Source organism: Alexandromys fortis, unplaced genomic scaffold (assembly GCF_014885135.2).
Source record: "Alexandromys fortis isolate MF-2015 unplaced genomic scaffold, M_Fortis_MF-2015_v1.1 scaffold_86, whole genome shotgun sequence".
Classification (NCBI taxonomy): Eukaryota; Metazoa; Chordata; class Mammalia; order Rodentia; family Cricetidae; genus Alexandromys; species Alexandromys fortis.
Genome location: NW_026067965.1, coordinates 3172839 through 3185218, shown reverse-complemented (window position 1 = coordinate 3185218; position 12380 = coordinate 3172839). Strand labels below are relative to the sequence as shown.

The window sequence follows — 12380 nt, the reverse complement described above, 5'->3', positions numbered from 1 at the left end:
TTTTTTTTTTTTTTTTTTTTTTTTAAAAAGAAAGTAAATTTAGAGCTATAGTTCTTGTCAACTTCTGGCCCTCAGAGGTAAGCAGGGGCTCTCCTTCCACCTCCCTTAACGCATACTCAAATAGGGGAAATTTGCTTCATGATCTCTATTTTCATGGAAGAGGCTTTTTCTTACCTCTCTCCTTCCTCAAGTTCCCAGGAAAGCCTTTACTATTAGTATTCCCCATGACAATCTCAGGCACATGTTTGAAAACTCTTCAGCATGAACTGCCTTTGAAGAAAGGTGTTTGATAGAATGAGGGGAAGTCATCCTAGGTTTTGGATTTAAATGGCAAATAAAATGTTATTCTAAAAGAGATGACCTAAATGGCTCAGACTTCAGAATTAAGTGCCCTGTGAATATTTAACCAGAGGCCCAAGTTGTTTATTTGGTTAGAGAAGATGACTGGCCACTGGTTTCAGAGAAATGGTTGCCTTGACGAAAGGACAAACCCTAAGCAGAGTTCTTTTCATCGGTCTTTTCAATTAAAGTGCATTTCAGGAGATAACTGGAATAAAGATATTAAAGTGCTGATTTTGCAGTTTTGTTGTCCCTGCAACTTTTCAGTGTGGTGGCAAGAAGCTGAGGAAGCCCTTAGAAGCCTTTGTGCCTGGCACCTGCAGAAATCTAATTTCTGATGAATAGTGCTCTAATTGGGTATATTATTCTATTATACTTCATGTAAACTTACACTTAAATATACACTAAGTAGCATCTGATTGCAAAGCATCTTTTAAACTTTACCCCTTTGCAATCAGATGCTATTTAGTGTATTATTTAAGTGCATTATATGGTATGATTAACAAAGAGATGCTACTATTAATATTTCCTGAGTCCGAATGCCACACACTTACCCAGTCACACCTGACACACCAGTGGAGGGGGCAGGCCTGGGGCAGCCAATTGGCAGAACCAGTACTTAGCATGCAAAGGCCCTGGAGTCTAAACTCAGCATAGAAAAGGGAAAGGAGAGGCCAAAACAAGGAAAAGAGACAGCAAGAGAGCAGTTCCGGGTCCATAACGATTTAGAAGCAGAATCTTTCTAAACCATGAAATGAAATGAATGCAGCTGCGTCCCTAGAGAGGGCCGTATTCACGAAACAGCATACAGGGAATCGACCAAGTTAGTGTGCACATTGTCTAGATGTTACAATGACCCAGTGCAGGTTCTTCCGCAGAAGAGAAACAAAATGAAATGGCAGTACAGAGAAACTCCTCTCAAAAGTGTGTACTGCACTTTCACAGAAATCAATATAAAAGAGAATTTAATTTTTAATTAAATACACATTTTGAAGGAAATGAGAAAATGTAGAGGGTATTTCTAAACGACAGGACCTGTCATTTATTGTTTATGTAGCTCTCTATTCTTTTTATTTTTTAATTTTTAGTTGCATTTTTTTATTTAGTGGGGGGGGCATGCGCCATTGAGCACTTGTGGCAGATGACTTGCTGGAGCTGCTCCCCCTTCCACCATGTTGGTCTAAAGCGGGGTCATCAGACTTGGCAGCAAATGTCTTTACCTGCTGAGCCATCTGTCAGTCCCAATTACTCTTTTTATAAAATTTTACTTTTATATTTCCATATTTATGTGTGTGTGCCGTGGTGTGAGTGTGGAGGTCTGAGGACAGCCAGTGGGACTCAGTTCTCTCCTTCCACCATGTGAGAGTCCCAGGGATCCAGCTCAGATCACCAGGCTTGGGAGCAACCACTATTTACCTGCTGAGCCATCTTGCTGGCCCTCAAAAAAAAGGGAAGGACAGAAAATATTTTTTAAGTTTGTAACAGGGTAAGAGAATGAAACTGTAGTCCCAGAAGCAATTGCAGATGCACGAACAGAGACCTGCCAGAGGACAAGAGCAGGAACACACAGCCTCTACGAAGCACACCCTAACTGAGGCTGCTCTGGGCTCCCCCTGAGGTCTCTAGAGCAGAGCCGGACTTACTGTTGACTTTGTTCACATTCCCTTGAATTTCAGCTTGTGTGAGCAGCTCCTCATAAACGTCCCTTTCTCTGTCAGAGTTTTCTGTCTGAGGATGAGAAAAAGGGGTAGCGATCAGCCAGGTCCCTGAAGAGCCCGGAGAAGGATGTGTGCACTTCTCCCCAGCCAGGACAAAACCAAGAGCCTACGCCTGAGTTCAGGTCTTCTGTACATGACAACAGTTACATGACTATACCTAAAAACACGAGACCCAGGTCTAGCTGACACTCCCAGCAAGGGTTCCTCCAGAGCTGAGCCAGGAAGGAAGCACTGGGAGACTGCCCTGCCTACTGAGGACAGTGGGCTGAGCCAGCATCCTTGCCTGAGAGCAGACGGCTTCTGCAGGCAATGGGCTTAGAGCCTCTTCCTGGTGACACAGGCAGAGGCACAGCTTCATCGCCTGCCTGCAAACCTAATCAGGATCTACTTGGGGGCTTCAAGTCCCTGCTCTATAAAAAAGAGACATAAAATATATACACAGACCTTCAATTTGACATGTGAATACCTCTCAGTGAAGCAAGACATGTCAATCACTGGCTTGAAAGGCGAAATAAGCATGTATGAAGTCTTTTGTTCACTCATTATTGTTGTATGTGGATATGCTGGAGGGCAGGCATAGCGTGTATATACGGCAAACATCAGCTCTGTGGAGCCGGCTCTCTCCTTCCACCTTTAACATGGGTTCTCGTGATTGAACTTGGGGTCCTCAGGCTTCTGTGGCTTACTTGCTGAGCATCTCACGGAACCTTGTGTTATTTGTTGTTGTTGTTGTTGTTGTTGTTTTGAGAAAGAGTCTCGCTATGAACTCACTTTGCAGACCTGGGCTGGGCTCAAACTCACATAGCTCCACCTGCCTCTGCCCGAGCGCTGGGATCAATGGCATGCACCGTGGCTGTTTTGTTTTGAGACAGGGTCTCATCTGCGGTTCAAGCTGGTCTACAACTACTAACAGAATTGTTCAACTAGCTTCCACATACTTATAACAATAGTAAATATACATTTCACCCCAGAGAACCTAATGGAGAAGGGCCATACTCATATTTGGAGATCATCTTTCAAAAGAAAACTATTCAAACTGATTTGAAATGGCCACTCACAAGTGCAAAATGGGAGGGGAAAGTGCAATACCAGAAGACTTTGTACTAAGCAATTACATTTATGGGAAATTCTAGGAAAGATAAGACACAGTGATAAGGAAAACAGACTGTAAGCCAGCCGGGCATGGTGGCGCACAACTTTAATCCCAGCACTGGGGTGGGGGGAAGCAGAGGCAGGTGGGTCTCTGAGTTTGATGCCAGCTTGGCCTACAGTATGAGGACAGTCATGGCTACACAGAAAAACCCTGTCTCCAAAAGAAAAAAAGAAAACCAGACTGGTAGCTGCCTGGAGTTGGGCAGGGAGGTGGAAATGCCATAGGGGCAGCAGGAACTCTTGGCAGGGACGTTGAATAAGCACCTGCACATCTATCAGAACTCAACCTTGCTCTCAACATGGGCAAACTGTACTCAACAAAAGCTACATCTCAATAAAGTGGCATTTAAAATGCAGATTTCCAAACACGGGAAAATATAAGCTAACTAGGAAGACGCTGCATTTTTACCCTGTTTTTGGCGTTTGTCATCTTGTCCTGCTTGGCCTGGTAAAGAACATCCTGGTAGGTGGAAGCCAGGGGTTCTTCAAGATTGACAAGCATGGCATTGGGATTTTTCAGAGCTGTAAACGTGTCGGCTGGAACTCTCCGGTCAATAGCTTCATTAATAGCAATGACAGCAGCATGTACTAAAAAACAAACAAACAAACAAAATCAGAGCTCAGCGCATTGAGATTATAGATGGTGATGGTGGACACTCCACAGACCAAACAATACTGCAACCAGCCGTTACTGAGAAAGACTCGTGTCCCAGAAAAAACTAACAAGCAGGGCTGGAGGAGCAGCCTGGCCTCCCACCTGCCATCTCTTCCCCATGCACGGAGCAACAATTCCACCTAGAATCCACTGGAATTTTCACTCATGCTGAATACTCATAAAATAACCTGGCCAAGAGTATTTGCTATAAAAAGATGCTCACCCTTGATTATGTAGTAAAGACCAGAAGGAAAAGATCCCAAAAGACACTGAAATGAGGGCTCCCTATCTAATGTCTTTAACAGAAATGGATCATCTATTTCCAAACAAGCACAGCATAGACTAGAGCAGGGTCTACAGAGCAAAGCTGCTCATGCCCGAGCCCCCGGACAGCGTTAGCCACAGTGAGCAAAGCCCGTTCGTTCTGTTTCGACCCAGAAAAGCTCCCTTACGTGCAGCTTCATCCACCGAGAGCTCATTGGCCAGGATGCCCCCGATCTTGCTGAAGGCGGGCATCTGGATCCCATACTTCTCCAGTTCACTCTTCATGTTGTTGATTTCCTCTTCTGCAGAAAAGAATGAAGACCCAGTCAAGCAAGCTACACTCCTCAGAACTCAGAGGGTCAGATGCTTCCACTCCAAGACGGGATACAGTGGCCTCTGCCTCTGACTCATGGAAGATTAAGAAAATACTGGATGGAAGCACTTAGGATAACACCTGTTAGATGTCGTCATCAATACACATCAGCTCACTACTCTTGTCAATAGCATCAAACGTAACTATGAGACAAGACCGAGTGGACATAGCTTTTCGAGACAGGGTTTCTCTGGGTAGCCCTGGCTGTCCTGAAACTCGCTCTGTAGACCAAGCCGGCCTCAAATTCAGGGATCTGCCTACCTCTGAGTGCAGGGATTTAAAGGCGTGTGTGCCACTGGCGATGCAGTTTTAAAAGCTACTACTGACAGCGCTGCCTACAGTGACCTATGGATGAGTGGAAGCTGCAAAGGGAACTTAATGCCCACGTCACAATCCGCTATCTCAGTCTTCATAATCCAAACCACTAGCGGCTGCTCAGTTTCCTTTCTAAGGCAGAAAGCCAAATGATAAAGAAAACAACTAACTTTGACCTTTTCCTGAGTCTAGTGAATGAGCTTCCTGGAAGGAAAAATATTATAGATAAGAGCTTTCCTACCAAGTTTAAACTCCAAGGCTGACAAAATAGTCACCAATTGAGACTGCTTACTCTTAACCAGTGTTACCAGTGTCCACTTCCTTCCCAAGCCTCCACTGCTTTAAACGCCAAGTGCTGGGATCAAAGGTGCACCACACCGTGTTCGGCCACAAAGGGATATGCGAATAGGACTTTTTAGGAAGTCGCTCCTGAAAATTACCTTTTTAAAAATTAGTATAAGGTTGCATGTGACGGTGTAGACCTGTGCCACGCAGGAGGCAGGAGCAGAATTGTCACAGGTTCCAGGCCAGCCAGGATTACAAAGTGAGGCCCTGCGTCAAAAAAGCACACTCACTACTCTGCATTAGTGTGCTGCTGGTCTGTCTGCAGGAACAGCACCGGTGCTAAGTGTGGTGGCGCATGCGTGCATTTAACCCCAGCACCTGGGAAGCAAAGGCAGGCAGATCTCCAGGAGCTTGAAGCCAGCTTGAGCTACGCAGCAAGTTCTGGATTAGCCAGGGACCCAAAGTGAGACCCTATAAAGAAAGGGGAGAGGTGGCTCTAAAGATGTCTTGAGCTTAACTGCTTACTTAAAATTCAAAATATCATTTTTAAGAAGTTTCTAGCTAGTGGGGTTGTGAGAGGCACGGAGAAGAGGCGGGTCGAGTGGGAGACTGAAGACGCTGCTCTCTGAAAGGACTAAGGTTGTTCTGACAGAGCCTTTACTTCTCACAGCCACCGGAGAAAACCTGGCCCCACCTACTTTGGGGGCTTCAGCCTTGTAATACAATCTCTGTGTACGTGCCCTCTATTAGTCTCTCATCAGAGGCCAAACCAACAAGGCTGTCTGACTCTCGATTCCCAGTCTCCAGACTCTTCTCCTTACGGCATTTTGTTATAACACACAGGAAGCATGTGCCAAAAGAGCTTAAACGTTAAAATAACGAGTTGTCATTTCTGAGGTGCCTCACCCTCCACCCTCGCCCCTTGGTTTTCCCCAGCAGGCACCGGCTGGCAGGGAGACCTCACTCTGTAAGGCTTTTTTCACAACATGGAAGCATTTAATGGTAGCTCCTCATCCTACGATTTTATGCTTTATATGTTACCATTCTCAGATAATTGATACTCACATACAAAAATACGTATAAGAAAACTAAGCCAGTCATCTCCATCATAAATCAAGGAGCAGAGTGTGCGATTCCCAGGTTCACGTTCCCCCCACCACACTAAAGGGCAGTCTGCTTCCATGTCTTCCTCGAGGGAGGGCTTTCTAAAGGCCTTCCCCTTTAAGACAGGTATTGTTGAACTTTCCAGGCAATTACCGCGTGAGTCAGCCGTTTGCTGTAGCGCTCCTTACCTGTGAAGTCAACCTTTCCGTACAGGTCTTGAATCTGAGGAGCCAGGCCCAGTTTGAACAGGTACAAACTAGAAGACACCAACGTGCAAGAGAGTGAGGCCTGGCAGTGCAGCAGCTGCTCTCAGAGGAGAGGGTGTGAGAGCCTCCCCTGCAGAGACAGTGTCTACCCAGCAGTGACAGTTCCTCCCCCACAGAGACAGTGTCCCCCTCGGAGGTGTACTGAGTAGCACAATGTAATGAAAGATTTCCCTTAGACTCAGATTCAAGTCCCAGTTGTGGCACAGAGTTAATGTGTCATTAGATGTCGGTACCCCTGACATTCTGTCACTAGGGAGGCCTTGTCACTTATGTTCCTAAGTTTCATTTTAAACAAGTCTCAGGAAAATGATTCAGACAGCAAATCTTTCTTCAATGGAATTCCTATTTCTGACACAGAAGCTAAATCCAGGTAAATTAAAAGTTTAAAATAAAGAACGTGTTATTCATCTTCCTTCTTCAGAGAATAAGAAGACTTTAGGGTGGTGTACACCTTTAACCCCAGCACTCTGGAAGCAGAGACAGGTGGAGCTCTGTGAGTTTGAGGCCAGCCTGGTCTACAGAGTGAGCTCCAGGATAGGCAGGGATACACAGAGAAAGAAACCCTGTCCTGAAAAACAAAACAAAACCAAAGCAAAAAAGAGACTCTAGAGTCTAAGCTCCAGGAGGGATAGGACAGCAAAGCTTACCAGTGAATCCTGAGGTAAATGTCTGTAAGCCTGAGGTGTCCTGTTGACTACCAGGCTCAAACAGATCAAAATCAACAAATTAGAAGTGATCAGGGGGGCATTTTACAGACACTAACAGCAGCAGCACATAGGGAGAAAAATAAAAACTCGGAAGGAGTTGGTGCTTTGGCCCGGAGGGTGGTTTGGCACTTGCCCTCAAACATGCCGACGGGAGTTCGATCCCCAGGACCCACATGGTGGAAGAGCTGACTGACTCCTAGAATTTGCCTCTGCCCCAGACATGTGTGCCATTGTACACACACAGAATAAGATGTTTTTAAATTATTTAAAAAGGTGCAACAGGGTAATCCACACTCCGTAGATAAATAATCTAGATAATCTCAATTAATTCTACCAGGTTTGCCAAAAAATTGAACTCAAAATAACCTAAACTCAATTTTCACAACATGTAGGATTTTTATTTTTCTTATTATAAGGTGAGGAAATATGGCCCTATTTAACACCAAAATCAGTGGAGTTTTGTTTCAATTTGCTTTTGAGGGTAGAGGGCAGGGTATTACTGTGCAGTCCTAGCTCCTGGAACTCACTGTGTAGCTATAAACAACTTAGAACACCTGATCTTTCTAATTCCAAATATAAAATATTAGGGGAAAAGGGAAAAAAAACATTCAAACACAAGAGAATGAAATGTTAGTTACAACCAAGGTGCAGTAACTATCTCTGGAATAATGCCAGGTAAAACCCTTGGTAAAGGGGGAGGCGGGAAGAGCACCTCTCAGGGAGAGAGCACTTTCATAGCATAGGTAAGGTGTGGGTCAGACCCCTGGCACGACCTCAGAATCAGGGGGTGCTTCTGGGAGACAGCTGGTACAAAGGAAGAGTATGCTCCTCAATAGTGAGGGGGGTCTGCCCTGGGAGCTGCTGTTGAGGCAGCCCCTTCCTACACACTATCAAGTGTTGCCAACTTACATTTCAGGAAAAATACCAAATGGGAGGAAAGAAACTATAAATCCTGAGCCAGAACACTCTGCTCTGCGTGAGCTTTCTAAGCATAGACTGATATGCAAGAGAAACAGAGAACAATAGTAGACTTCCTGCCTTTGTCCTGACCCCCATCATTAGGAAGGCACAGTTAATTGTCCATCGGCATGTCAAAGAACCGAGGGCTTGGGACCCAGGCTACATCAGAGGATACAGAAGGAGCAGGGAGGGATTCTGCCAGCTTCGCCTCCCTGCCTGCCAAGTTCAGATGCCTATTGTAGGCATGGCCCTCACCAACTTATCAACACACACAGACCTCAGCCACTGTAGGTATGGCTCTCACCAGGTTATCAACACACACATACCTCAGCACGCTAAGCCAATCACAGTGCTGAGAATAATCAGGGTTTGGCTCACACACACTCATTTGAATTTGTTCCGCTCTTAACACAGGAGATGCACAAGCTGGCTATTCACTCTTCTGCAAGCTCACAAGGATGCTGGTGTTACCAAGAATCCAACCTAAGTCACATCAAAAACCCCAAGACGGGGCAGCTGGGTGGCGGAATGTGTGCTCACCATGTGTGAGGACCTAGATTCAGCTGGAGAGAACAGGCCTTTTATAGATTCATGCCATAAATACACTTTCATTCATAAAATCAACACTGATAAGCACACATACTAGAGGCTATAGAGCAAGAGGAACCCAAACAAACAAATCTTCATGTCCACTTCCTCCCTAACCTTCTCCTTTAGTTCTGATCAAGTATTATACTACCATCCCCAGCTACCAGTGGTAAATCCTCCTCTCCCCGACCCTCCCTTCAGACACAGGACTGTTTCCTGCTATTCAGTACCCTGATTTGAAAAAGTGGGAACCTGAAATAAGGCCATTTTCCATGGAATACTTTATTTCCTATCGCATTTGTGGGGGTGGAGCGAACAGCTTACCAGTGGGCAAGAGCCTAGATGACCGAGTAAAGGGCACCACGCCCTGATTAAGATGCAGAGTTCAGAGAGACAGTAGGTCAATAGTGAAAGATTATACCATGTTTTTGCAACAATAATATATTATGGGGATAAACAAATTCCTTCTCTCTGCTCCCTAGAGAAACACAGGTGTTTCTGTAAGGATAATAGCCTTCTGTTCCACCCGAAAACCCTGAAGCTGATGGAAAACCTCTTTCACTCTTAGACCACGGACAAAAAGATACACTTGACTGAAAAGTTACCCTAAAGCGAACTATTTTACCAAGAAGGCGGGTTACCTGAGAGCATGGATACAGTAGATGCATCTCGGCATGTTCTTCCGGTCGTAGATATCTGTGGTCTCTGGGTAAAAAATCTAGGGAGAAATAAAAGAAGGGGACTGAGTGAATTGGTTGGGAGAATCTGGAAAAGAACAAAGACCTTTACTAAGACAGACAAGACCTCAGCAAGAGATCTTCAGGAAAATAGCAAGAATATTTGTGTTTGTGAGAGAGCGAGGAAGGAATCTAAAGCTTTCTGAAATGCAGACTATATTCTAGAAAGTACTAGAAAACAAGGTAGCTATGTAGGATGGAGTCAGATGATGGCAATCGTGTTCAAAGACTGACTTGGTGAGTGGGACACAGAGAGGTACCCTGGCTTTGGAGCAAAGGTGAGAGCGCTGTAGAGAAGCTACAGGAGACAGGACCCAGGCTGTGCTGATGAATGAGGAGAAGGAAGCTGGAGAAGCAGGCTGGGAAGATGTGATGACAGACGGATAGAAGAGGCATCCTGGATAAACTAGGAAAGATTGGGGGAGGATAGGAGGAAGGGTTCAGGGTATCGCTACATTTCTGAGACTAAGTCAGAAGAATCCTCAAGGTGTGCCTGGACACATAGCGAACTCAAGGGCAGCCTGGACAACTTAGTGAGACCGCAAAACAGAAACTAATGAAGCTGAGGATATAGCGAAAGGGTAGAGCATTTGCCTAGCATGCATGACTGGGGTCAGTCCCTGGTGCCACCACAAAAAGAAAAAATCCCTAGCAACAGCAAATATAAACACACTTTCAATACCATTGAAAAGAGGTTATACTGCCACGGACCACGGATGCCAGCGCTATATGAAAGGCAGGAAATCACAGGTGCAACATTTTGTACTAGCGTGCACTTTACATTGTAGAAAAAGGGAACAGAAGGTATAGGCGCACAGAAAGGCCAGGTAACCATAGCAACCTGGTGCAATGCATTTCCTGATATTTGTGGGAGTGACATCTCTCAAACATACCCTGACAAAGACGGCGCTTCAGCCCTCTGCTCTGTGGAAGCAAGGGCTAAAGCTGGTCTCTTGCAAAGACTCAGATCTGGAAGCGAGTCAGCTCAACGGATCCACGTGCACCGAGGAGCTTAGTGCTGTGATTACCACGTGACTTAGTCACTATGCCACCCTACAGCTACTTCTGCTCTTATTCTTTCTTCAATTACAGAAACCTGGGCTCCACGGGGAAGTATAAAAAAAAAATAAAAACTACCCCCTAATTCCTTACCAACATTTCATTTCAGAGCACACCTACTTTATTTTTGCACAAAAACAGTAATCTCCCCTTTGCTGAGAACAGGCTTTAATAACCAAAGAGAATACCAAAACCATGACTGTGAAAGTCCACGGTTAACTACCGAGCAGGCAAAAGAAGACGACCTGCTAAGAGCATCCTAAAGTAAACTCCTGGACAGAGCACTCAGGTGCACACTTCCACACGAGAACCACAGCCACCACACACACCTTGTTACATCCCCTCAACAATGAAAACTGCGCATTCACATTCCCTGCAGATGTGAATGCTGAGGCTAGCAGGTGACATCTCTACAACATTGTGAAGAAGTAAAAACCTCTGCTGTATGAGCTGGAGAGATGGCTCAGAGGTTAAGAGGTCCTGAGTTCAATTCCCAGCAACCACATGACGGCCCACAGCCATCTATAATGAGATCTGGTGCCTTCTTATGGCATGTGCATATATAATAAATAAAAAAATAATTAAAAAAAAAACCTCCGCTGTACACTTTAAAATGGCAACTGGTTCTATAGCAAGCATTGGCACAGAGCCACACTGACATGCACTGGGCAGGATAAAGGCTCGGCCTGGAAGACAATGTCTGCTAACCCAGCACTCAGAAGGCATGGGCAGGAGGATCTTGAAGGCCAAGCTGGGCTACAGTAAACTCTTATCCAAAGAACCAAACTAGGCACGTAGCTCGCAGCTCAGCTGGTAGACTGCTGGCCTAGCATGTGCGACACTCAGCAAAAGTACAAAACCAAAGCACACAGAACAATGCAAACCTACAACTGATGCAGTCAAAATAAATACCGCTGGGGGAAATGTACCATTTGTATATAAGAAGGACATACAAGAAATATAAAAGAAAAAGAATACAATTCTTTTCCTAAGTCAAACTGAAAGGAACCTTTATCACTAAGGAGAAGAAAAAACTTAGCCAGCATGTTGTTATGTCCCAATAATCCCAGAACTCTGGGAGCTGAGGCAGGATTGTGAGTTCAAAGCCAGCCTGGGCTACAGCTTGGGCCTGAGCCACTACTTCACAAACAATGAAGAAAGGTGCAAAGAAGGGAGAGAGTGAAGGAAGGATGGAGGGAAGGAAGGACAGGAGGAAGGAGGGACAGATGACTGGTTGGTGTGGAGAACCAATTACAGGCTGAATATAAATGCATTAATACCACGATGATATGAACACCAGGGACATTACCTTGGGCAATCCAATCTCATCCATGGCGTTCAGCCACTGGATCACATTGTCCGTATGTCTGAAGTGTAGGCCAGTAGCCTGGAAGAAACACCAGAGTATTAGGTACTGTGGCAAACACCACATAAACTCTTCTTGTGACTCCCTGTGAGACTCCACAATGCCCCCTCCCTGGGGCATTACACTCACACACCAGTATCCAAAAGTACACTCTCCTGACTCTCATTTACAAACTGCCGGGAGAACCTCGCGCACCCGAGACTCAGTTCTCGGGCTTGGCCAGCTACTGGGGTCAGTGGACAAGTCATTCACCCTGCAGCCTGAGCTACTCCATCCAATACAGCTACTATGTGTATCAGCTGTGGGTCTGTATGATGAAACAGTGAACACACAACCACTCGGGTCAGTGCGGTGTCTAAACAGACAGTCTCCAAAATGACGGCTAGTATGCAGGATATCGATGAAGGTTTCCAGAAAATACTTAGAAATAATCCGCTGCAAATGCACACCTGCTTTTTTTTTTTTTTTTTTTTTTTTTTTTTTTTTTTTTTT

At 45.3% G+C, this 12380-nt stretch overlaps 1 protein-coding gene across 1 annotated transcript in view; it reads right to left on the bottom strand.

Annotated features, from left to right (window-relative positions):
* Positions 1–12380, bottom strand: part of Iqgap1 (IQ motif containing GTPase activating protein 1) — an 89606-nt gene that overhangs the window by 41426 nt on the left and 35800 nt on the right. The window contains exons 4-9 of the mRNA XM_050154007.1: positions 11832–11909; positions 9368–9444; positions 6394–6461; positions 4317–4430; positions 3619–3797; positions 1983–2067 (exon numbers count right to left, since the gene is read on the bottom strand). Of these exons, the coding sequence (XP_050009964.1) occupies positions 1983–2067; positions 3619–3797; positions 4317–4430; positions 6394–6461; positions 9368–9444; positions 11832–11909 (601 nt within the window). The remainder of the gene's footprint in view (positions 1–1982; positions 2068–3618; positions 3798–4316; positions 4431–6393; positions 6462–9367; positions 9445–11831; positions 11910–12380) is intronic.